This window comes from Melanostigma gelatinosum, assembly GCF_949748355.1.
Source record: "Melanostigma gelatinosum genome assembly, chromosome: 14".
Taxonomy (NCBI): Eukaryota; Metazoa; Chordata; class Actinopteri; order Perciformes; family Zoarcidae; genus Melanostigma; species Melanostigma gelatinosum.
The window spans coordinates 14,447,445-14,472,892 of record NC_136647.1 but is presented as its reverse complement, the minus strand read 5'-3'; the positions used below and the strand labels follow the sequence as shown (position 1 = coordinate 14,472,892).

At 42.1% G+C, this 25,448-nt stretch overlaps 1 protein-coding gene across 6 annotated transcripts; it reads left to right on the top strand.

Moving 5' to 3' along the window:
* Positions 1 to 84: 84 nt before the first annotated feature.
* Positions 85 to 24,972, top strand: thoc2 (THO complex 2). Of its 6 annotated transcripts, none has more exons than XM_079283602.1 (39): positions 85 to 183; positions 2,329 to 2,384; positions 3,557 to 3,648; positions 3,830 to 3,881; positions 4,039 to 4,109; positions 4,466 to 4,587; positions 4,682 to 4,815; positions 5,340 to 5,500; positions 5,811 to 5,903; positions 6,710 to 6,865; positions 7,128 to 7,300; positions 7,482 to 7,677; positions 7,770 to 7,808; positions 7,931 to 8,061; positions 9,205 to 9,306; positions 9,904 to 9,988; positions 11,514 to 11,607; positions 11,727 to 11,807; positions 11,922 to 12,018; positions 12,179 to 12,296; positions 12,413 to 12,592; positions 12,741 to 12,905; positions 13,187 to 13,462; positions 15,378 to 15,519; positions 16,279 to 16,436; positions 16,606 to 16,734; positions 16,825 to 16,956; positions 17,083 to 17,267; positions 17,551 to 17,723; positions 18,035 to 18,137; positions 18,340 to 18,725; positions 18,853 to 18,911; positions 20,414 to 20,449; positions 22,437 to 22,568; positions 22,821 to 22,887; positions 22,975 to 23,120; positions 23,289 to 23,365; positions 23,995 to 24,041; positions 24,130 to 24,972. In XM_079283602.1, the coding sequence occupies exons 1-38, from the start codon at positions 119 to 121 to the stop codon at positions 24,020 to 24,022; spliced, it is 4,692 nt and encodes a 1,563-aa protein (XP_079139728.1). In that variant the 5' UTR covers positions 85 to 118; the 3' UTR covers positions 24,023 to 24,041; positions 24,130 to 24,972. The 6 variants fall into 6 exon arrangements, 5 of the variants coding, with proteins under 5 accessions (XP_079139728.1, XP_079139725.1, XP_079139724.1 ...); XM_079283599.1 differs by having other exon boundaries at positions 20,384 to 20,449; positions 24,133 to 24,972; XM_079283598.1 differs by having other exon boundaries at positions 20,384 to 20,449.
* The last annotated feature ends 476 nt before the right edge of the window (positions 24,973 to 25,448 follow it).

The window sequence follows — 25,448 nt, the reverse complement described above, 5'->3', positions numbered from 1 at the left end:
GGTGATAGCCCTCGATGTCCCACCATGCAACAGTGAGCTAGCAGCGAAGCTAACTACCACATTTGACCCTGTGTGTGCCATGATGACGATTTAGACATCCGGGCTGTGTGTATGGAAGATGGCGACACTTATCCTCCCTGGTGAATGGATCAAAAACTGGGAAAAATCAGGAAAACACGAGTTGTGAGTAGAGCTGAACCTTAGTACAGTGTCAGGTGTTATGGTGGGTTAACAGTTGTTGGCTGATATAAACGAACCAAGGGAACAACGTAGCTAGCATTGCAATTTAAGGCCAATATTTTAAGTGTGTCCGCTAGGGCTAAGCGGTAACGTTAGCACGCAAAAAATAATTTAAAGTGGCCTACGAACGTTAATTCCTCTATTTGGGGAAATAAACTCATCTTATAAATAGTTTTAATAAGACAGTGAATACAATCGGTTTACATTGTTTAATGGAGTGCAGTGGTTACCTAAATGTAACTAGCTAACGTTACCTGCATGCCAGCAATTTTGCTAGCATGCTCACCCACTAAGCTAGCGGTACACCATTCCTCAGTTTGTAAACACGGTGGCTAGCGGAGCTAAGCTATTTAGCGTCAATGTAGCATCGATCATATCGTCCGAGCTTCTTTATTGAAGTGAATGTAATGCCAAAATTCAGGCAGTCAGTCACTTAGTTTGCCAACGTTATCTACCAACGGACAATAGGCGAGCAGTTGACGGCAATAGCGTTGTGTAACGTAAATAAGTGGAGGGAAACGACCGATCTTGACATAACGTATAGCAAGTAAGATAGCTCTAATTGTAACGTTAGTTAACGTTACGCCATTTGTGATGTCGACTGCCTTGTTGGACTTTTTATTGTCCAGGTATTGCAGCATAAATACATTTGAGATTGCATACGTTTATTCTACAAACGTCCTCTTCTGAAAAATAACAACCTAGTGGGCAAGGAAAGTGTAGTAACGTTAACGTACAGCCCGTGCTATAACTACGCTAACGTTGAGCTAACTAGCTAGATATTTGTGTAACCCATCAGTTGGTTAGCTAACTACCGTTAATTGACAGTTACATAGCTAACGTTACATTTTGAATACCCAATTTAGCGCCCGGTGCTAACAGACGACTGGACAGCGAGCATCGACGGCCCAACGTCCAATCCACTAATGTTAACCTAACCGTAGGCAGCTGCAGCGCCGTAGAAGCTGGGCCTAACATATTCATTTATGATAAGAAAAAAACGTGTCGTGAAGATTTAGTCTCTGTTTCTTAAGCGCAGCCATCACGTACAGGCGGAGACACAATAGGCTTATCCTCAGTAAGTTAGGCCTAGAGTATATTTGAGTAAGGCCTGTCGTGAGATGCACCAACTCTAACTACTCCATTCTAGTGGTGTACATACAACTTTAACTCAAATTAGCAACATGTAAAACGTGCCTATGGCAAAAAAATGCGTACATGTATTTAAAAGCTTCATAGTATTACTTTTCTGCATGTCTCTGGTACAGATCCCCTCATGTGCACTGATAAGAGAGGAAGCTGCAAAGCCTCAGCCAATCCAGTCATCACATAAAGTGCGAAATAAATGTTGTTCTATTGAAGAAATACTTATTTACTATAACACAGAATATCTTGATACTTGATCATATTGTGTCTCTTTGGGACGCACAGTCGTAATTCCTCAAATTGGAGGGTCTTAGTTAAAAGCCCAATCTCGACAAGCCCTCATGTAAGGATTCCATCCTGTACAGTAACATCACTGAAAGGGCAATTTCCATGTGCTGATAATCACTGTCACATTGGTTTTTTTTTTTGCATAGAAACGATTTTCAGTATAAATAATGTCTCTTCCTCACAATTTAGATCTGTATGTGTCTGATATTTATCCATCAGGTGTGCTAGTGAAACAACCAGCTTAACCTGATTCAGGGAGGCATGGGTGTTATTCAGTGCTGCACCGTTCTGCTTGAAGAAGTGAACATAGCCTATCAACCTCACAAAGATATCAGCCACGCTATGATTGACCTCAGGTCCTGACACACCGCTCGCTGTCAGCTTGGCCCTGTCTGACTGACCATTGCATGTACAGCAGTGCATCTAGAATTGTCCGTTTTAAAAGAAGACATTGAGATGGCACAAAGTATCTTATCAGTCTGCCTTGATGTTACAAGAATATTGGTGAGCGGATAATTATGACCAATTTTCGGGAATGTAATAAGCTGTATATAGCAATGTTAGTGACAGTATCCATGTTAAATATCAAGCTGTTTTAAAGGCTATGGATTGTCATGTTTGAGTACTCTAACTTACTATGATTTTGTTTTATAGCGTACAACTCTGCAAAGAACTCACACAGAAAACAGATCATGGAAGTGAGATTAGAGGTAAGTTGAGAATTACCTCAATTTGTTTAGACTATTACTGTTAGTTTTTCGTTTGCACCTCAACGTATTTAAACCTCCCTGTTGTACACAGACACGCATCTGTTATGGGAATTGCATTAGTTCGAACCAATCACCCACGAGAGAGAAACAAATTGAAAGATACCCTTCGTTGTCAGTTTGCAGCGTAAATGTTTGTGATGGATGTAGTGATATGAATATATCAGCAAGCCTAAAACTGGCACACAGTTACATTATATGTTTATATGCTAGTTAAATTTGTTGATCATTTTTCTATGTTAATTACAAAATGTATCCATTGAACAGATTAACGTTTATATTCATTGTTTTTGTTTGTGCCAGAGGGCAACGAGAAAGCAATTATCACCATAACTACACACTTTAAACATGATCCTCCTCAGATAAATAATTATTTATTGCAGTGATAAATGCCTCCAAAAGAAATGTTAACTTAACCTGTTTTCCCCGGAAATAGTAGTTTCCTTTGACATTGTTCACAAACGACACTTTTTTTATTTAATCTCCAGCTTCTTAAAATACTGCCACACAGCAGATACATTTTATAATATGACAGCTTTAGTCAAGCTGCAACGTGCATATAACGCAGTCACACCAGTGTGTTTGCTTCAGTGTAATTCGTTGCTGAATGTCACCATTTCTTTATTGTTGCACAACAGTAAACTTAAGAGAGAATGCAAACTGAAACGTTTTAAATAAGTGATCAAGTGGTTTTACATACTGTAGCATTCGTGATAGTTATCCATTCATCTATGAGTCGCAATGGACATCTGATTCCTACTGCCTGCCTGATCTAATGTGCACTCTACAAAGATTATTTTCTCACACTTCAAACAAACATTAATATGATCATTCATACAGCTGGATGTCATTTTTATGGTTCTAAACTTTCTGTTTTACCGATCTATTTTTATCCTTCATTGGTAATCAAATCATTATTTCCTCTCTAAAGGCACGCTCTTTGGCTAGACTTACATAGAGGAATGGAGAAAAATGGAAGTGTCTAGTCTTTTAATGCTAACACAGATTAGCCTTTTCTGGGGGGTTTTTTCACATTTAAAATCAAAAAGTATTTTCCTGTCCATTCCGTCAATTCAGTTAAAGTTGACCTGTGTCTTGTCTGTTTACCCCTTCAGATATACAGGCAGCCTTATATGAGCTCTGCTGGCAGGTTGTACAGGGGAACCTGAAGTTGGATCTGGTCGTCAGCGTCCTTGGGGACATGATGGTATGAGTGCTGTTTGTTTTAGGGGTAAAACGGTAACAAACGTATAGAAGTGTATATTTAAAGAAACAAAGCTTTTGTTCCTTGTTCATTACTTGTACTTATTACTTTATTCCATCATGCTTGATGTCTGCCCAGAAATTGCAGTACTTGTAATTTCTACTTTGTTATGTTTTTCTTTCAGGAGCTCCGAGACGACATGCCATCAATTTTAGCAGATGTGTTCAGTACACTAGGTAAGTTTGGGTTTTTATGTTAAACGTTGAGTTATTATATTGAGTTTCTGAAGTGCTGCATTACAAGTAAGTCAAATATAATAACAGTTTTTAGTCTAAAGCAAACTTGGCATATTTGTACTGTCATAATATATTTTTTTAATTATATAAATTACAGATTTAGAGACTGCTGCACTGGAAGAAAAAGTCAAACGTGACCATTACACACAACTGGTGGGAGCTTGTTTGGTGAGAATACTGTTTTTGTAGTAACATCCTATTATTTTATAGAACAGACTTTTCTTGCACTTAAATAGAATACAAAGGCTGCCTGAAGAGAGCTATTTGTATCATCAAAATTCGAGAGCTTGTACGACCTCGCATTTCACTTAATTGTCACTGTTGCAGCAGAGTTAAATATTTTAAAAGTGTCCCTGTCCTTAATGTGCGAAAGTGTAACTGATGTTTAACAATTTTAGAACTTTGCATGAGGTTTACACCCCCATTGGTGTCACAGATGAATTACTGATTTTGATACCGACGTCTGTAATCAATAGCTATAACAAACTAATAAACTAGTTACAATTTTAAATTATTTTTTTCAGTTCTTTGTCCCTGACGCCATCCTGAAAGAGAGGCTGGATCCAGAAACCCTTGAATCTCTTGGACTTATAAAACAAGCTCATCAGTTCAATCAGAAGATTGTGAAGATCAAGACTAAACTATTGTAAATAGAGTGCACGTTTCAGTGGAGATGTAGATATACTGTACATTAATAGAAAAAATGAATTTCATTCTTGTAATCTTGTATTTCTTCTCAGTTACAAGCAACAGAAGTTCAACTTGCTAAGGGAGGAGAATGAGGGCTATGCCAAACTCATCACCGAGCTCGGCCAAGACCTCTCGGGCAACATCACCAGCCACCTTGTCCTGGAGAGCATCAAGTCCCTCATAGGTACCCAACAAGTCTTTATCTGGTGGACTGCATCGGATGTGGTGCTACTATGTCGTTAGCTACAGTCTGGCAAATCCTACGTCTACAGTCAATGTTTTTTTGTAAATTGACAATACTGGATTAGATGAGTCTGAAAATATACAAAGCAGATTGTATCACCGTCACACCTGAAATTATCTCCTCCAACCGCGATTGGTTACTTGTTAGATTCCGCATTGACTCTCTGCTATTTGCGCAGGGCTTTGCAATGCCAGGTACCTGTACATCACAGGAAGTCTGTCCCCATATACTACCTACCAGTCTCTCAACACCAAGGAGTGCAAGTAGTCTCACCCATACTCAGAGCTAGAGCTGGCAGCGCTTTAACCGCAGTAGCACAAAGGAATGGCCTGTTCCCATCAACCGAAAGACTGACTTGTGTGGACAAGTTTTTCATTAACTATTTATTCATCTTTATCCATGTTTGTATCAATACTGTTTACTGACTGATTGTTTTTTTCCCCCCCAATTTCTTTTGCCTGCAGGATGTTTCAACTTGGACCCTAATCGTGTTTTGGACATCATCTTGGAGGTGTATGAGAGTCGATCTGACCAAGATGAGTTCTTCTTGGCTCTCATCAAATCCTACATGTGTGAGCCACTCACCCTTTGCCACATCCTGGGATTTAAGTTCAAATTCTACCAGGTGAGAATTACAAAAATGGGTCATCAAAAGTACTGAAAGCGAGCATTTGTCCCAATTACATAAGATGCTTATTTATATTTGTATATTTTTAAAAAGCCTCCTAGTCATTCTTTAATGTTTGTATGGGCCTTTTACCAAAACCATTGCCACACATCTGAAATGGTCCAAACAACCTTTAAACTACAAGAGGCCATTGGTCCGCCCCCGCTTTGAGCCTTTGGCCTGATTTGGCGTGTTGTCTGATGTGGCCCAATCGCAAGAGGGTGTCTAGTTTTTAATAATTATTTATTTTGTTGTGTCTTTTATTCAGGAGCCCAATGAGGAAACCCCCAAGTCACTTTACCACATTGCTGCTGCTCTGCTTCACCATAACCTGATTGAGCTGGAAGATCTCTACGTACATGTAAGGAAAATATATAAGAGTTTGGAGTTTTGCAAACCTAAAGCTGTGATGTCTTGTGGAGGGAAAAAACTCCTCACGAGGAGCGTGTAGCAGGCCAGCACACGCGGTCTGATAGCTTTTCAGACACACGGCGCTAAAAACGTTACCGAAACTGGTTTACCGTCAGAAAGGATTTTAATCCTGCTGTTGCAATTACAGTTATGCAATGGTGTACATTAATCTCATGAAATATTACACAATTAACCCACTTTGGAAAAAACTCTTCCCAGTCCCAGGAGAACACGTCTTCCCCAGGACCGTAACTAACAGAAGAGAAAAACGCTTTGCTATATCCCGCCCTCATATTCGTTCGCGACTCCTCCCCTTCCGTCTATCTCAATTTATATTGGCTACCTACACTCACACCTCAGTAAACGCCTGTCTTCACATCTCGCTCTACCTGCAACAAACACATTCAAATCCTGTCAGTTATGACTTACTCCCTTCTATAATCCTACAGCACTTTATGTTTATCTTAATTATGCATCCCCAAAACCCTTATGATTATGACTAATTATGAATCTTAATTATGAATTATTAAACACTTTTATTATATCTACTAACCACCCCGGTTTTTGCTCAAATTTCTTACAGTCTTCAGGATGATAAATGTGACAAATATATTCACTTCATTATAATGTCAGACCTTTTTGTGTAAAATCCATCATTTGTTGTTATTTCACCTCCATCAGATATGAATCCACTGTAGAACAATGTGTTCCTAGACTGAGAACTCAGCCCTCTTCTTGTTGCCTCTGTGATTCCAGCTTATGCCAGTAGATGCCACCATCGTAGAGGAACACAAGCGAGATATCTCAGAGGCCAAGCAGGTCGCCCGCAAGCTGGTCATGGTTGTGTTGCCCTCAGAGAAAAGTGAAGACAAAGACAAGGAGAAGGAAAAGGAGGAGGAGAAGAATGATAAGGTATCAAAGCATTTGCAAATATAAGCTTTGGAGGAACGCTGTCGGGCTGGATGAATGTTGAGAGTGACGTCTGAATTGTTGCATTTATTCCCTTCTATAACCGTTCATGTTGTCAGCCTTCAAAACATGACGTATAGAAAGGAATGATTTTATAAATCCATCACTTTGGATGGTGACAGCAGCTGCTGACTGCCTTATTGAGTGAACTGTGACATAGTTGATAATACAGACGATCCGTTGCTGCTCTTTTCTGTGCCCACAGCCACCTGATAACCAGAAGCTTGGTCTGTTGGAAGCGCTGCTTAGAATTGGAGACTGGCACCACGCCCAGAGTATTATGGACCAGATGCCGTCCTTCTACGCTACTTCTCACAAGGCCATTGCGCTGGCTCTCTGCCAGCTCGTGCATCTGACTGTGGAGCCTCTTTACAGAAGGTGCAGATTTTCTTTCATGTTTCACTTACTGCCCACTATGTGTAGTCAGACCTGAAAGCATGCACAAGTCACCGCTTAAACTGACTATGCCGATATTTCATGAATAAAAGTTCAGTAAATAATAACTAAGCCAACAAAAAAATGAAATGCAGGCTCTGACTCACTGGTCTGTTCCTCACAGGGCTGGCCTCCCAAAAGGGGCACGGGGATGTGTCTTGCATCCACTGAGGAACAAGCGGGCCCCTCGCCCTGCGGAGAGCTTCGACGACCTACGCAGGGACACGTTCAGCATGATCTGCTACCTGGGCCCTCACCTCTCCCACGACGCGATTCTTTTTGCCAAGATTGTGCGTCTGGGCAAGGCCTTCATGAAAGAGGTATAGAACTTTCCCCACTACGTGACTGCATCTGCACTACAGCCTAAATCGGTGTTTTTGTGGACTCATATTTGGTGTCCTTTGCTTCTCAGTACCAAAGTGATGGCAGATCTGATGGCAAAGAGAAAATGGTAGGTATAAACCTAATAACTGTCATTTTGACAAAGGAGATGGCTGTAGATGGATATTTAGATGAGTCAAAACACTGTTATGTTGCTGTGAGGACCTTATTGACGTTGTTTGTTCATTGCAGGAAACACTTTTGAGTTGCTTCCTGAGCATTGCAGACCAGGTGCTACTCCCGTCTCTCTCTCTGATGGAGTGTAATGCTTGCATGTCTGAGGAACTGTGGGGTCTCTTCAAACTCTTTCCCTACCGGCACAGGTGAGCTACACCCAGACACAGACGCTACATGTGGCTCTGTTAAATGAAGCTGTTGGGTGGTAAACCCCCTCACGCAGTGCTCCAGAATGCTGTTTACTAGCTGGCAAAGAAAGAGTAGCACACACTGAGCTCATCAAATCATGCATGCTTGCATTTTTTTTTTTCTGTCACTGAACAACGCCAGAATTTTATTTTTAGAGTCTTTGCATATCAGCAGTGTGCCAAAGTATTTAAACAATGACGCTCCACACTCCAGGAGCTTTTATTTTGCTCTAGTTTGTCACAGCTAATAATGCAACATCTTAAGTTACAGGATATCGTAGCGCTTGTAGATTACTTCACTGTCTTTGTCATCACGGTCAAAGGAAGGAAAGTAGTGCAGTTTATTTATGCTCTGAATATGTTGACGCATCTTAAGGCCTGACAGTGCTTGCTCCAAATATGACCGACGGCAAATTACTTGATTTGATTTTCAAGAATAAGTAATCCGTTGAAGAACGGCCCTTTTCATGCCTCCCCGCCGGCGACAGCCGTGGACAGAGGTTGCGGGTTGTCCGTACGACCGTATGAGCCATATCTCAGAAACGCCTGAAGGGGATTTCATTACATCGGACACAAGCATCCATTTGTACTCAAGCTTGAACAGATTAGAATTCGCTGTGACCTCACAAATCACGTTTTTGGCCATAACTCAAGAATTGAAATTCGAAATATGACAATTTCACACAAATGTCTCATAGGATCAAATGCTGACGTAATGACATTTTAGACAGACATGGACATAAACTGCAACTTGATTGGTTGGCAGCGGCATACAACCGTCAGGCGGTAATTCTAGTTGAATGTTTGACTGCAAATGAGGCAGAAATAAACGTCTCTGTTATTTGGAGTTGGTCACACACACACACAACAGCTGTTTAACATAATGCTGGACAGGAGTTGGCTACTTTACTATTCAGGGACTGTTTTAAATTCTCTGCAAGCTCTGCAAGACAACTTGTTTGGTTTATGTTATCTGTTTCCTGTGACAAAGTGTGTGGATTTTTACAACTGCTGAGTGTGTATTCATCCTGCCCATGTTTCTCAATGCTGCGTAGCTAACCCTTCTGTTTAACTGTGCTTCCTCTATCTATGTTCCCTCAGGTACCGACTATATGGACAGTGGAAGAATGAGACGTATACCAGCCATCCACTGTTGGTCAAAGTCAAAGCTCAAACTGTAGAACGGGCCAAATACATTATGAAGTAAGTGTATTAGCAGAAATTCACTAACTTCAGGACATGAAGGCCCACCTTTTTTTTTCGTCCTTTCCGCGACATAGAAGCTTCCACATAACTGCTGCTTCACGCTGCTCACAGTCATCTTCAGGATCTTGAGCAATTTGATAAAATGTCCAAAATGCTAATATCTTGTATGACTGTTCTTTATTTGTTGCCATGTTTATGAATGACTTTTAAAGCCAAATAAAATAACTTGTTGTCAGACAAATAGTAATATGCATGTGAAGTTTCAAATCTTACAATATGTTGCTAATTTAATAAAAACGCAGACATATGTTGTTGTTTTGTTTTGCCCTCTCAAGCTAAGCTGCATTGAATGGACAGTGTAACACGGACAGTACAAGAAGAATCTGACCTAGAATAATTACTTGGCCAGCACAAACGTGTTAAAGTATTCCAACAATGTTCTGCTACAAATCAATGCTTAATCTTAAACTGACGACCATGAGAGCATTTTATCAGTTGCTGTGAAGCTTAGCGTGACGGTGTTTGTTTACAGCACTTTGCATCATCTTGTGTTTTTAATCGTCTGTTTCCCATCTTTGTTTTTTCCTTCCCTAGGCGGTTGACCAAAGAGAATGTGAAACAATCTGGAAGGCAGATTGGCAAACTGAGCCATAGCAATCCCACTATCCTCTTTGATTATGTAAGTGGATATTTCTCTCATTTTTTATTCATTTATTCTACTTTTAAGTCCCATTTTGAACAATGTCAACAAACTGCAACGACTCGTTAATTCCAGGTTTTGCTCGAGAAAATATTTCATTAAATATGTCAAAAAATAAGTTCAGCATGAGCTCCTGGCTCTCTCTGTATACCAATTATATTTTTCTGGCCCTCCCAATATAGCGTCCATTTTGGAAATTGCTTACGTCTAGTGATCGGCTTACATGCCGTGCATTCATGAAACAAAGCAAACGCTACATGGCAACTCAAAAGTTGACGCTGTATTCTTGCTGCACTGACATACAGAGGTCATGGTCTTCTGCATTTGCAATCATTTTGACAGAACAATTAACTCATTCTGCCTCATTGAACATAATATGTGAATAAATAGTTTAGTTTAGCAAAGTGCCGTGCTGTGATGTATCCTTCCACACTCGCTCTTAAAGGGATCATTTTCCACTTTTTATGTGGATATCCAGTCAGTGTTGTTGGTAAATGTAGTCCACTGATGAAATGCATGCCTTGCATGTGATTGGCGAGTTCGCTACACAAGCTCTCTTTCAGTCTGATAAATACAAAAACAAATAAATATTCTTACACCTGAACAATAAAAATCAACAACCATACATCTTTAGGAATACACAGAACTAAGAATAGCTTAATTGCCTTGTTAATTCATCATAACATACAGAAAGTACAGCTACTTGTACTACTTGCCAGATGTAAAGTTCTGTAGTTCTTCCTTGCCTCCAATGTCGTCACTTTTTTTGTAAGATGGGCAAATGAACATTGTTTAACGTAAAGAATCTTTGCACATGCAGTAATGGGAGGGTGTACCAGTTTGAGTGGTCAGCTTTTTTACACTTCTCTGCAACATCAGTCAGTCATTTCAAACACTACTTTCTGTTGTAATAGTGTTCAGTCCCCTGACCTGTGGATTATTAATGCGCCGGGTCAGGATTTCTTTAATACCTGCACCCATCCGACCAGTTCATCCCTTTTGACAGTTGCTCAGCGGTGCATTTAGCCCAAATACATTGAGTGCTGGCTGTAAAGGTAACTGGATCTTCCTCATGCGTGGGCCCGTAGAGCAAGCGATTAGTGTTTCCTTTAACCCCTCCTCCATCTGCTCGGTTTCGGCTTGATCACATGAATGGCAGTTTATTATGCCGAGGGGGAAAAACTATTTTAATGTTCGTACTGGGAAGTTGATTTACCTAAAAAGAAAATCCCATGATTCACAGACGTCTCTTTGCCAATGCAAGTCTATGTGGAAAAGTCCTTTTGGGCCCAATGGAACCCGACCCACAATCTGCCAACTATATGCATTATAGTAGCACAATTATTAGGGCCACCCCGACCCACAATCTGCCAACTATATGCATTATAGTAGCACAATTATTAGGGCCACAGTGGAGATACAGTGGCAGTATCAGGTCAGGTATAATGTACATCCTGTTAAGTTGGTGATGTCTTATCCTTTCCTCTGTCGTGTCGTTTGTCAGATGCTTTCTCAGATCCAATGGTACGACAACCTTATCGTTCCAGTGGTGGACTCCTTGAAATACCTCACATCCCTCAACTATGATGTCTTGGCCTGTATCCTACACTTTTCAGTCAGTTAACTTCACATGTGTGGAGATGGAAGCAGCGGGGGGCGTTCGTGTAAAGGGCTTCTTTTCGGGTTCTATGTCTTTTCCACTTAACTCTGTCTTCAGATTGCATCATTGAGGCTCTGGCCAATCCCGAGAAGGAGAAGATGAAGCATGACGACACCACCATCTCCTCGTGGCTTCAAAGTATGTGGCTTCAGAGTAACTGAACCGCAATCATTAATTTGCATGCAAAAGGAGAGAACGCGTTTGATGTTTTAATGAGAATCTGACGTACACCTGTTCGTCTTGTCAACCAAGGCCTGGCGAGTCTGTGTGGAGCCGTGTTCAGGAAATACCCAATTGAGTTGGCTGGCCTTCTTCAATATGTCACCAATCAGCTAAAAGCAGGGAAGAGGTAAGTAGCTCCAGGATGACTGGTTCCAACGCGTCTGTGTTGGGAAGAATGCAAGGTGTTTTTTTTGGCACCCCATGCCTGACTATTGCTTCACTCCTTATGCATCTTTTAATGTGTCAGGAAATGCGCGTTGCTTTATATGTCCCATCTCTCTCGGCAGTTTTGACCTGTTGATCCTAAAAGAGGTGGTGCAGAAAATGGCTGGCATCGAGATCACAGATGAGATGACCTCAGAGCAGTTAGAGGCCATGACCGGAGGGGAGCAACTCAAAGCTGAGGTAAATAGACTCAAATTCGGTGGTCGTTTGCTGATGTAACCTCTGCGTGACTGTCTGGACCAGTGCTGCACCTGAGCTCAGGTCATTGTCATCGTGGATGTGCCTTTTGTCAACAGGGTGGCTACTTTGGCCAGATCAGGAACACTAAGAAGTCGTCACAGCGTCTGAAGGATGCACTCCTGGACCACGAGTTGGCCTTGCCTCTGTGTTTACTCATGGCCCAGCAACGAAATGGTGTTGTTTTCTTAGAGAGTGGAGAGAAACACCTCAAACTTGTTGGCCACCTGTATGACCAGGTATGCACCCTCTCTCTCAATATGTTGATCTTATCTCTCTCTTTTTATTTAGTTCTCCAAACTATTGTTATTATAGCGGCCTTTACAAATCCTAAAAAGAAGAATCTCTTTCTGTCTTTTCTTTGTATGATTATTTGTATTCCTGCAGTGTCATGACACCTTGGTGCAGTTTGGTGGCTTTCTGGCCTCCAACCTTAGCACAGAGGACTACATCAAGCGGGTTCCCTCCATTGACATCCTTTGTAACCAGTTCCACACTCCACATGATGCTGCCTTCTTTCTGTCCAGGCCAATGTACGCCCATCAGATTTTGGTGAGTGGACTACTTTGTCAGAGCCACAGCGTGCATCATGTCACATTTCTGTTACTGACAGAGGTTCTAGTTGTTCAAATAATGGTATCAGGTATTTCTACTTCGATTTTGATTGTAGATTTTTGAGTTCATATTGTTTGACTTTTTTAAACTTGACACCTAAAATGGAGCAATGTGCAGCTGTTTGTTCTCAACTGTCTTAAAGCTATTTCAAATCAAGACAAACACTTCATGGGGGTTTGGATAAAATGCAGCCTTTACTTTGTGCTCTCCACACACAGTCCAAGTACGATGAGTTGAAGAAAGCCGAGAAAGGCAACCGGCAGCAGCAGAAGGTCCACAAGTACGTGGCAGCCTGTGAACAGGTGATGACACCCGTGCATGAGGCAGTCGTGTCACTCCATCCGGCCAGGGTCTGGGATGACCTCCGCCCCCAGTTCTACGCTACCTTCTGGTCCCTCACCATGTACGACCTGGCCGTTCCGCATTCTGCCTACGATCGTGAGGTCAACAAGCTCAAGGTCCAGATCAAGGCCATCGAGGAGAATCCAGAGATAGTGAGTAGTTGGTCCAAAGCGATCTACAATTACACACCATTGCTGATCACTTTTACATTTTATAATAAACTGTTGCATTTTTATTGTGTAGATTAGGATAAGTGTAGCAGTAGAATCCCTGTTTTCTCCCGTTGACAGTTCTTCACTTTCCTGTCGTGACCAATCAGATTTGACTACCGTACTTTTCGGACTATAGAGAGCGCCGGTATATAGGACGCACCAGCTGATAAATTTTTTTTTTTAAAGAATCTGTACATAGATAAGCCGCAGGTGTCCCCGTTGAACAGCAAGATGCTTTTAACAGTACTAAAGTTGTCTTCTTCTCTGAACATCATAACGTGTCGCGAGCTTCGAAGATAATTTTAACATTACGGCCAATGGGGAAATGCTAACCGCGATTAGCATTAGCGAATATAATATGTACATCTTTACATGTACATCATACGTACATCTTTTCATGCAGACATACTTACAGACTACACTTACAGACTACTGTACATTTACATTTACTGTACATTTACTACTGTACATCTACACTTACAGACTACTGTACATTTACATGTACATCATACGTACATCTTTTCATGCAGACATACTTACAGACTAAGGTCTCTCAAGGCTACCAAACGGAAGAAGTAAAACGAAGCAGCGTGTCTTCTCATTAGAATCTAAAAGCCTTGAGAGACCTTAGTCTGTCTTAGCGAGTCGGACATCTACCTACCGGTTCATGATGTGGTGTGTTCAAGGACCCAAATGCAGACTCAGGACAGCAAAGTTATATTGCAAACCAAGATGATTCATTTCTCTCACTCAAAAACACGCACACAAAAAAACTCTTGAACAAGTTTTGTAGAACAAGTTTTGTAGAACTGGAAAAAACGGTAATACGTCAACTAGGAGGCGTCTCCACGCGCTCCGCACAGGTCCAAGCCGGGAAGTGGCTTACGGTACCGGTAATCCCTCTGATCCTAGCGGAAAGGATCGCTGTTGATCGCTGTCTCCTTCGTCCTCCTGTGCACGAAAACCATTAAAGTCCTCTTCTTCAGTGTCTGAATAAAACAGCCTCAGAATTGCTTTGTTCGTGCTTGCAGTCCGTGTTTCATCTGCACCCTCAGCGTCACTTTGCTCCAGAGGCAAATCTGTCCCTGAGCTTGCCTGTCGTCCTCATTGCGCTGTCCTCTTCATCTCGTAGTAGTCCAGCCTTTCGGAACCCGTTGGTGATGGTGGATTCTTTCACACTGCTCCGCACTGTTAGGATCCACTGGCAGACTTGAGAAATAGCTGATCTTCTCATGCAGCGTGTCTACGTTGCTCATAGCTCTGAATAGCATTTACGGCTAACTGGCTTGGCCAGTTGCTGCTAGCACAACAGCTATTCAGAGCTATGAGCAACAACAGTTATTGCCTCATTGCTTTTCGTTTGGTAGCCGTGAGAGACCTTAGTCTGTAATGCAAGCATGTCTGCATGAAAAGATGTACAAAGATATATTATATATTCGCTAATGCTAATCGCAGTTAGCATTTCCCCATTGGCGGTAATGTTAAAATTAGCTTAGAAGCTAGCGAGTCGGACATGTACTGTTAAAAGCATCTTGCCGTTCAACCTTTTTTTGTTAACAGTCCTAGTGAGAGGTAGGTCAAAGGTACTTCATCCATATTGTAGTGACCCTGTCAGTAACAGCTGGTAGCAGAGGGGTTGCTGGTAGCAACTGTTCTGTGTCGGGAGCTAGTAAATGTTGTGTTAGACCGGAACCGGACGTTGCGGTTGTTGTTGTTGTGGCGGAGAAAAGCTACGGAAAAATCCATATATAAATCGCACCGGACTGTAAGCCGACGCCTCAACGCGTGGGGTAAAAAGTAGCGGCTTATAGTCCGAAAAGTACGGTATCTTAAACAGTTTTTCCTTCCAATGTAGCCCATGAATAAGAAAAAGAAGGAGAAGGAGCGCTGCACTGCCCTGCAAGAAAAACTGCAGGAGGAGGAGAAGAAACAGCTGGAGCACGTCCAAAGGGTTCTACACCGCCTCAAACTGGAGAAAGACAACTGGTTGTTGGCCAGTAAGTATCCTCATTGTCATGCCAGTGACACTATTGCTGCATCTTGCGTATGTACGGTCTTCCACGATGCTGTGACTTGTCTGTTGAGAGAAGAAAACCGTGCATCTCTTTGAGAATGATTGATCTTTGAAGTGCATTTATAGACCAAATCAGACAGAGTCAATACCGCTCAAAGGTTTACGGACACCTGCCACAAAAACTTAATTCGTTACAGTCGGATGTCTGAGAGGACTTCACTATCTTTTTTCATTGTCTTTCATGCTTTTGGGTTGTAGAAAGTCTTTAAAAATATAGTCGTTTATTTAGTATGTACGGCTTGTTGCTCTATTGTGGTTCAATAATGATCTATGGTCACTGCTGCTCTGGGCTTAAAAACGAATTAAAAAATCAAGGTATTTGGGGCGATCCTGGTTACATTATTCTCTCCTGGCATGTACACTGTGGGGACATCGACTTAACGAAGGTTTTAATCATTTAACGATTGTTCTTTTGGGGCCAATAGGATTTTAAATGTAAATTCGGTGTCTGAAAAACGTGGTTATATTAACAACAACATCTGGTTGGGACACATTGCAAAGAGAAATTGAGTTTCAGTCCCGACACAATCGGACCGTTAATGTAGTCAAAGGGGAAATCAAGACAAAGCGGATCAAGTCATTGCCCTCTGCACAGCATCAATATTTGAGGCAAATCTGATGTCTAAATGTTCGTTATCTCTCAGTCTCGGTTACTCATACGTCTCCTAATGCTCACTAACAGAATCTACGAAGAACGAGACCATAACAAAGTTTCTGCAGCTCTGTCTGTTCCCCCGCTGCATCTTCTCGTCCATCGACGCCGTGTACTGCGCACGCTTCGTGGAGCTGGTCCACCAGCAGAAGACGCCCAACTTCTGCACCCTCCTGTGCTACGACCGGGTACGACACTCCTATACACACGCTCAGACTCGTATTCACTTATGACAAAGAAAACTAACTAAACTAGGCTTTAACTCAAATTTAAAGCCTGACTTGGCATACTTGCGACTCATTTTTGAGACACTTATTATTATTGTTATTTAACACACTACATTGTGTCACCCTGCAGGTGTTCTCCGCCATCATTTACACTGTAGCCAGCTGTACGGAGAACGAGTCTCATCGCTATGGACGCTTCCTCTGCTGCATGCTGGAGACGGTGACCCGTTGGCACAGCGACCGGGCAATCTATGAGAAGGTGTCCATTTCTACCTGTTCTCTGCACCCGTCACTTTGATTCTCCGATGTAGGGTGAGCTGGGAGTTAACATCTGGTCTTGTGGTCATAGGAGTGCGTCAATTACCCCGGCTTCCTGACCATCTTCAGAGCCACCGGCTTCGATGGCGGCAACAAAGCAGATCAGCTGGATTATGAGAACTTCAGGCATGTGGTGCACAAATGGCACTACATGCTGACTAAAGTGAGCTGCCCTTCCTTATCGTTTGTTTGACTTCTTGAAAACATTCTGTCCAGATACTGTCAGTCAGAGCTTTGTGCAAGGTGTGTGTTTATCTAAGATCACGTCCTCTGTCTCTGCTCTGTCCAGGCCTCAGTTCACTGCCTGGAGACGGGAGATTACACCCACATCCGCAACATTCTCATTGTGCTCACCAAGATCCTGCCCTGCTACCCCAAAGTCCTGAATCTGGGCCAAGCGCTGGAGTGTCGTGTCCACAAGATCTGCCTCGAGGAGAAGGATAAGAGGCCAGACCTCTATGCCTTAGCAATGGGGTAACACAGCATTGTGTGCTGTTCAGCTCTCTGTGGAGCATACAGTTAACATGTACCGTAGTATGTGTGTGGTAAAAAATGGGAACCTGTGAAGATGGGGTCCTGAAAAACATTAGTTTGTGTTGTCTAATCTGTTGAATTTGGAGATGTTCTATTATAAATATCTGTTCAGAAGTTGATGGTTAGACGCTTAATAACCGGAGTACGTCCGTCTCTGTTGGTGACACTTGTTCTTTGGAAGTTTTGTCTCTGCCTTGTGAAAAACCCTTTATGCATCTTACAGTTATTCAGGTCGGTTGAAAAGCCAGAAGGTGCACATGGTCCCAGAGAATGAGTTTCACCACAAGGAGCAGCCAGCCCGCAGTGCCACCCCCGCCAATCAACAGAACGGCCCCGGCAGCACAGGCAAGCCTGCCATCAGCACGAGCAAGACGGAGGAGGGGACGGCGGAGGACGGTGAGTGATTAGAAACACGGCGAGGCTGTTTGAATGCAGCACGCTGTCATTTTAAAGTAAGGAACCAGATAACGTATGGCTTTGCATCTCCAGTGCCACTGCAGAATGTTTCAGATTTCATTACATGTGATAAATATAACGCTTAAGCTTTTTTTTTATTGTTATTGTCTATCTGCAATAGTAATTTAGCCCCGAAAATATATCTTTACAAGTGCCATAAAACTAAACATTAGGGCTACAAATCCTGATATGCTTGTCGGTGATATTAATAATTCCTGTGCTCACACAGTTCTTGGTTTGTTTTTATGCAGATCGGGGCAAGGATAAATCTCAGGGGACCACGAAGCCAGTGAACAAAGCCAACAGTGCAGCGGCCAAAGTGACCACCAGCAACGGGAACGGTGCTCTCAACAGGTAGGGGTCTCGAGAGATGCTGTGACACGAAGTTATCTCAAATAGAGCTGAGAAAAACATCCAAACTTAGCATGAGTAGTGATATCGTGTCCTACACCTCTTGTTGCTTTCTCCTGTAAGTCCATGTACAATACTGTTATGATCTGCCAAATCTTGTATGAAACTTTGATTGTTATTTTTTTCACAATTCTTCCCTTTGCAGCACCAAAGCCGTTAAAGAACGGGACGACAAAGAGAAGAGCGGGAAGGAGAAAAAAGAGAAAAAGGAAAAGACGCCAGGCAGCACTCCCGAGACGAAGGCAGAGAACCGCCGGGAGAAGCAGAGAGACGAGAGAGCAGGGAAGGAGGAGCGGGTGGCACGCGAGGGTAAGGAGAAGACCCCCAAGGCGGACCGGGAGAAGGCCAAGGCCGAGGAAAAGAGCAGCAAAGACGACAAGGCCAAAGCCGGCAACGGGGAGCCCGTGGAGCCGTCCAGGGAGCGCGATGCCATCAAGGAGTCCAAGAGCAAGGAGAAAGGAGAGAGGAGTGCAGTGGCTGGGTCCCTAAAGTCACCAGTTCCCAGATTGGAGTCAGCCGAATCTGAGAGGGGTGAGGAGCCTTTCTGATGCTCAACACATTCATATTTAAATGAAAAAGTATTAAACAATGGAAGCTTTTGTGACGACGGAACGTGCCGCTCAATTAAACACAAATTCCGCTCCTCTCGTCTTTACAGATCACAAAAGACGAAAGCTCGACAGTCACTCTTCTCCGTCCCACTCCTCGTCTGTTAAGGTTAGTATGGCTTGAGGAAGGCTGTGCCAGTTTCTTCTCTATCTGCTGGAGCGTTCCCCGCCGTTGCACTATCCAGCAGCCCGAAGATCACCAAGGAGAGTTGTCGTACATGCAGGCATGGCATCTGGAAACTCCAACCAAATCCATGGGAGTTGGAAATCATTCCATGGACATAATAATATTTTGCAGAATTGGGAGAAACCCCCCCCCCCCCCCTTCAAAGACTTAGTCAAGAGAATATTGTGTATATTGAGTATTTTCATATTGAAATATTTATCTATTTTCATATCAGTGAAAGCAGTCAGTGTGCCTTGGGAAGAAAGAGATTTTTTTTAAAGCATTTCTATATTCCTTGAGGATTTTTTTGCTTTTTGAGAATAATATCCAACCTGAAGTAAAACGGCTTGCCAAAATCAAGAGCTCTCCCCTTCTCCAGTGGCAATTTTATCTTTTACACCGAAAGCAGTTTTTCACTACTTGACATGGTGTCTCCCCCCCCCCCCCCCCCCCATTTTTGCGAGCTGAGAAGAGATCCTGGTTAAAGTGATGTCAAGTATTTTTACGTCCCCCTCGTCAACGTGCCCGGTCCCAGCGGAGAGTCGGATGGCGTCCAGCGAACCGCTCTGCCGTAGGAGCGCCGATCTGCTACAGGAGCGTCCGTCTGCGGCAGCAGAGTCATCGGTGTGACCCCCTCCCTTCTGTCTCCGTTTGTTAAAACGGGCCGCATGCCGACTTCACGTCACGCGGCGCTGTCCAGTCGGTCCTGCCGGCCCCTCTGCAACGTTATCCCCACGGCCACCAGCCATCAGCTTCTGCAGTCGCTCTACCTCCTGGCACACCGAGATCAACGGAGAAAATGAATGTCGCAGTTTTGAATCAGCCAAAAATGCCGAGGGAAGTAAGCCTGCCCCTACAAAGAGAGAGTGAGGGAAAGAGTGGGCGAATCCTGACTCGTCTGGAGCGTTGCCCCAAACCACTGGAAGCTTGTGATAGGTCTTAATTTAACCCGTCCACCAGAGATATAGGCTCCCTGTGTCTAATCCATTCCTGAACTGTAAGTGACAGCAACAGTTACCTATGTAGGGAAGCAGCTAAGCACATCAGAATTAACTCATTTGTCTCACACACGCACACACATTATTTACTACACTTGCACTTTAGATGTAATGAACACAAGTTGAACTGTAGGCCTTTTCTATTATGGTGCCTGATATTGCAGACATGTCTGTAGTAGTATGACTAGCAGTTACTTCATATATGCTCAGGGCTTTCTATTTTAAGTATTGACATTCCAGATGTTGAGCTTATGAACTCTCCTTTATGTAATAACCTTGTCAAAGCCTTAGTCCTTGAAGGTCAGAGGTCAAGGGAGAAGTATGCTGTTGGTCCGGGCCAGCCCCAACTCCCCCCTCCCCCTTCCAACTCTCTACTGCTGTCTGACAACCTCCTTCCAACCCCCCACCCCCTCCCAGCTCATCTGTCATCTCCATTCATCCCTACAGGACAATAGCAACGAACCCAAGGAGTCCACATCCAAGGTTTGAACTGACTCTGCTTCTCCTCGTGTCTTTCACCTTGTTGTCTTTGTGCAGCTGCTGACAAATAATCCAATTTAGACCTCTGTAGTTTTCTCCATCTTCTCACGTTGTTACGAGGGACAGTAGTAGTGGATTGATTTATGGGTGACCCAAATTTGACCCAAATTGAAATAAGTAAATAATAAACACAGTTAAAGCTGTATTAAGTTGAGGTTATGTTTATAACAACATTGGATATAAGTTGTTTTCTTGACATGAGATAAATACGTCTCTACTAACTGACCTAAATGAAGTTAAAAAATAAATAAAAATAAATAAATAAAAAATCTAATATTTTGTAGAGGCAGTAACTCTGGCCTTGTGGATATGTTTGTGTCATCTCTGCACATCTGTACCCGGCACGTCTTTCTGTGGGTCAGTGTTGTAAGACAATAACACATGAGGTCCTAGAGCAGGGGTCTCAAACTCCCGGCCCGCCACGTCATTTTATGTGGCCCGCGAATCCGCCAGCAAAAAAAAAGTTTTTTTTTAAGTTAGACTTGATAATAAAAATATCCCCATAGTCGAAATTATGAGATAGAAAGTTGAAGTTATAAGACAGAAAGTCATAATGATGAGATACTTAAACATAGAAGCAGCTCTTTGGCTGGTTACTGTACATTTGAAATGTAAATGTATGTGAGAACATTGAAGACTACTTTAAACGTGGCTTCAAAACACATGAAATACTTCATGTGTGATTGTGCAAACGCACCCTTGAAAGGATTTTAAGCTTTGAACAAAGTTATTGTAATAACTTGTTTGATATTTGTCTTTGCTATTTTCTTTAATAGTTTGATCTTTGATAGAGTAATGTGGGTTTCTGAACCCTAAATTAAAAGGATTTAAGTTATAAAAACAGAAATGTGCTTCAATATATGTTTACATTTATATAACTGCATGTACAATATTTTTACACTTGAATAAACAATAATCAAATGCAGAGACAGTTATTTACCAATATGTTAGGAGGAGTTACATTTACACAGTCTTACATTTACAACCGGCCCTTTGAGGCCGACCGTGATGCTGATGTGGCCCGGAGTGAAGATGAGTTTGAGACCCGTGTCCTAGAGGGAGCGTACTTTAAAAACAGTTTGGGTAAAAACTCACAACGTGACTTAAATGTCTTGTGTGTGTCACTGAACCATATTTATTATTAGACATGACAAACTCATCAACAGTGAGTTTGTGTGCCCTGTATGGTAACACTTCAAGTCCTAATAACATCAAATATGTTGTCCGTTTTATTTTATTACAGCATTGTTTTATTATATTAATGTTCTACTTATACATCTGCCTCCGCTATGTATGCCCACAGGAGATCTATTCATGAATACACTTACATCTCTTTCATATACATTGGTGTTATAAGCTGTTTATTAAATGTGATTATGCTGCTTATACATGCTAAGTAGACTTAGACTAAAGTGTTGCCCACTGTTCTGAAACAATAGATTGTGGAGGACTGCCTTAAAGAATGTTTCCAGATGTTTTAAACTAGAACCATGCGTTGTAGTTTTGCTGTGACGTGGTTCATCATCATCTTCACTGTTGAGTCTGACAAAGTTCACACTAATCCTGCAGCACCAACAGGACCAGTGGGACTCAGTGAAAGCATATTAGTCTGTGTTGAAGTTCATGCTAGATACAGCTGTATTTGGCTGAGTCAGCTTGATCAATGCTGGTGTCCAAACTCTTACCATGTATTTAAAATCTCAGTAATAGATGTACATTTGTGAACAGAAATGTAGTCTGTCAATATTTGGAACTGTTCTGATCGACATGGAGTAACAAAAAGGGATTTCAGTCGTTGGTAGTTTTCACCCTTTTTTATTTTTTAATGTTGGCCATTTGTTTGTAGCACTAACTTCAATTGCAAATGCATCCTGACAACATGAAAACGTTTTGTTTCTCTTGTTCGGTTCATATATACTTGCCTTTACAGCACCACGCCAACTACAATTCAGTTACCCGGTCCAAGAGCAGAGAGAGGGAGACGGAGAAGAAAGAGTCAGACAACACACAAGGCCGATCCAAAGAGAAGAAGGAAGAGAAGGATCGGAAAGAGAGGAAGAGAGTCAGTATTTAACCAGACCGCTACACTTTGAACTGGCTTTTTGGAGTTTTTCTTTTTCTGAACTCGCTCACACTTCTCTTGTTCTAAAGTTAGCCGGTGTTCATATTAGTTGGGCTTAGGGTATCAACAAGGGATAGGTTCAATCTTTCCATACACGCTCTAACATCTGTCTGTCAGCAAATGAAATGCTCACGGTCGGGACTTTTTGTTACCGCCATTGAGAGACCGTTTGTTGTGCTGTTTCTCTCTTAGGACCATGCTCTCAATGAGCTCGATACGAGCCACGAGTCCAAACGCAGGAAGGATGAGAATGGAATGAGTACGTTTGTTTTTGACCAATCTGAAGAAGCCATTCGCCCAGCAAGCACAGTGCAAACAAAGAACAAACTCTCTTCTCTCTTCTCAGATTCCTCCAAAAACAGCAAGAGTGACAGTCCTTCCTGTGACTCCCCGCTCTCAGCTGAGAAAGAGAAGATCAAGAGACCCAAATCCTCCAGTAAAGAGAAGGCGGACTCCGTGAAGCCTGAGCGGACTTCCTCTGGAGGCAAAAAGGTCAGAGAGTCTCACTTCTTGTACCCTCCAAACCTCGGTTGAAATGCGTCTTTTCATTGTTTGAATAATCGATTTAGACGTAAATTAATGCGAAATATTCCTGCAGCTTTACTTCCATTACTAACCATCCGTTTTCAATCCCTTCGTCCTCGTGTTGCTGTGCAACAGGAGTCCAGACACGACAAAGAGAAATCTGAAAAGAAGGAGAAGAGGGACAGCAGCGGAGGAAAAGAAGAGAAAAAGCAATATCCTTAAACGTAGAGTGACACGTAAATCATAAGTCTGGGTGAGTTTTACAGCTTAGTGTGAATATTTTAATATTTTCTCAATTGTATTTAGTTTAGTTTCATCGCTTCACCAGATCATTTAGGGTGACCTGCTTTGCTTGAGCCCACATTTGTGGTCATCACTGATACATAAAGTATATACATTAAGTATAAACATGTGTGCACAAACTCTCCATTGTGAGAGATCTATCTCCACGCTCATCTATTGTGCGTCACTGAACGCACTCTAACTGCAGCACACTTCTGTCTGTCAGTCACCGCAGCTCACTCTGATACGACGTTTCACACTAATCTGATCATTTGCTCGTTAACTTGGATCTTATGATTTCAGTTGGACGTCTCAAAGAGCCGCTGTGTCGGAAATACTGTTGCTCGCTCACTTTATAGCAGGTAGTTACTGGCACTCCTCACATGTGTTTGTTTAAAAAGACCGATCATGCTACAGTGTTGGATCACAGACGATGTAAAAGTAGCAGCCTGGATGCTACGAGGCTCGTCGCTCCTCTATGACAAAAACAGAAAATCTCTAATTCTACTTGTCAGCATTCAGTCTTTGATTAATTGACCACTTCCCTTAACAATCATACTCATAAATCCTCTGACAAGCACAGATAATGTGCACTAATCGGTGAAGGTAAGACACATTCTACTTCTTTGTAAACATCTGTCGATACAACCTCAGCGTGGTGTGTCATCTCTTCTCTCTCCTCTCTGATCCACAGCAGAACTGGAGAAGCTGTATTTTTTACCTGCGAGACATCTGCAACTCCATCTCTGTACTATGTTGTTAAGTCGTACTCATTTCTGCCTGTGATGTTTTGCTGTAAACGCCCTCTTCCAAGTGTTGTTAGCTGTAGTTATCTCAACCTTTCTTTTCTTTTCTCCACGTTTCCCTATACAGTAAACCAGCTGAAATGTTTTTTGTTTCTTTTTGATTATTCCGTACGGGCACAATGTGCTGCTCTCATCACAATGTCTTCATTCTGATTCGATGAATAGGTTACTGTATGAAGTGATCTCTTGGTGACACCTGGTCAGGGATCTCTTGCTTGGAAAAAGTGTATTTTTTTGTATGTTGTCAGGCTTTGCTTTTTGTGCCCGTTTTATTGGAGTTAACATGCTTTCCATACTCGCTTACCTCATATCCCTTTCGAGATACTTAGATACTTTTTATTTATTTATCTCCACCTTTTAATCCGAGTAAGACAGTAGAAAGTGAGTTACGTAAGTGATACAAAGGACCAGTTTGTATATTGTGTACCATAATAAAGAGGGTAACATGAAATTCACATGTTATTTCTTTTGTTTTCGATGTCCCGCACAGTCCTTTTGTGATTTTGTGTTAATCAGGTTTTTACATAATTTATAAAAATGCAGTTCAACCTTGATTCAAATGTAGAATTGTAAGGAAAAATCTGACAAAAAAAAAAAAATCTGACACTCTGTACTCCAAATACAACTGTTTCGAAATGACTTTTGGAGATTTTATCTGCTGTACTCAATGAGTGTAAGCTTTTTTTTTTAAAAACGACAAAAAAACAATAAATAATAGTTTTCCTAGTGTGTCACTTTGATATCGTCTCCTTTTCGTTCTTTCTGTCTTTCTTCACCTGCAAACAGCTGATGATGCTCAGAGCCGTTACTTCATGGCTGTAGAAACAGAGTGTTTACTGTTTCTACCTCGGATACAGTCGGGTGGAAGGAACACAAGCCTCCGTGCTTACGTGCACATTAATTCTCCTTTGATTCATTATTCTCGGCTACTACAGATCAGGCGTGTTGGTTACTTCACTCAGTCATTACCGTCCTCTCTCCATACTAAACATCTGGTAACCTATCCAACATCTGCATGATCATCCTGAGAGTCTGGTCTAAGTTTCGCTTTGGATCTTTGCGTTTTTAATGACGACACAGGTGGATAGAGATCGTCCGGGTTCTATCTTATATCGTTTAAAATCTTAATTTATTTGTGGATTATTACCAGGATCAGGTTTATGTAACGATATGAAGATTGTAAAGCATTCAAATCTTAAACGTAAAC

Bases quoted from the DNA above. Each gene is read 5' to 3' on its own strand.
- thoc2 (XM_079283599.1), top strand. From the start codon at position 119: ATGGCGACACTTATCCTCCCTGGTGAATGGATCAAAAACTGGGAAAAA. The intron at 7,809-7,930 runs GTAGGTATAAAC...TGTTCATTGCAG, and splicing joins CTGATGGCAAAGAGAAAATG to GAAACACTTTTGAGTTGCTT. The intron at 15,520-16,278 runs GTAAGTATCCTC...GCTCACTAACAG, and splicing joins AGACAACTGGTTGTTGGCCA to AATCTACGAAGAACGAGACC.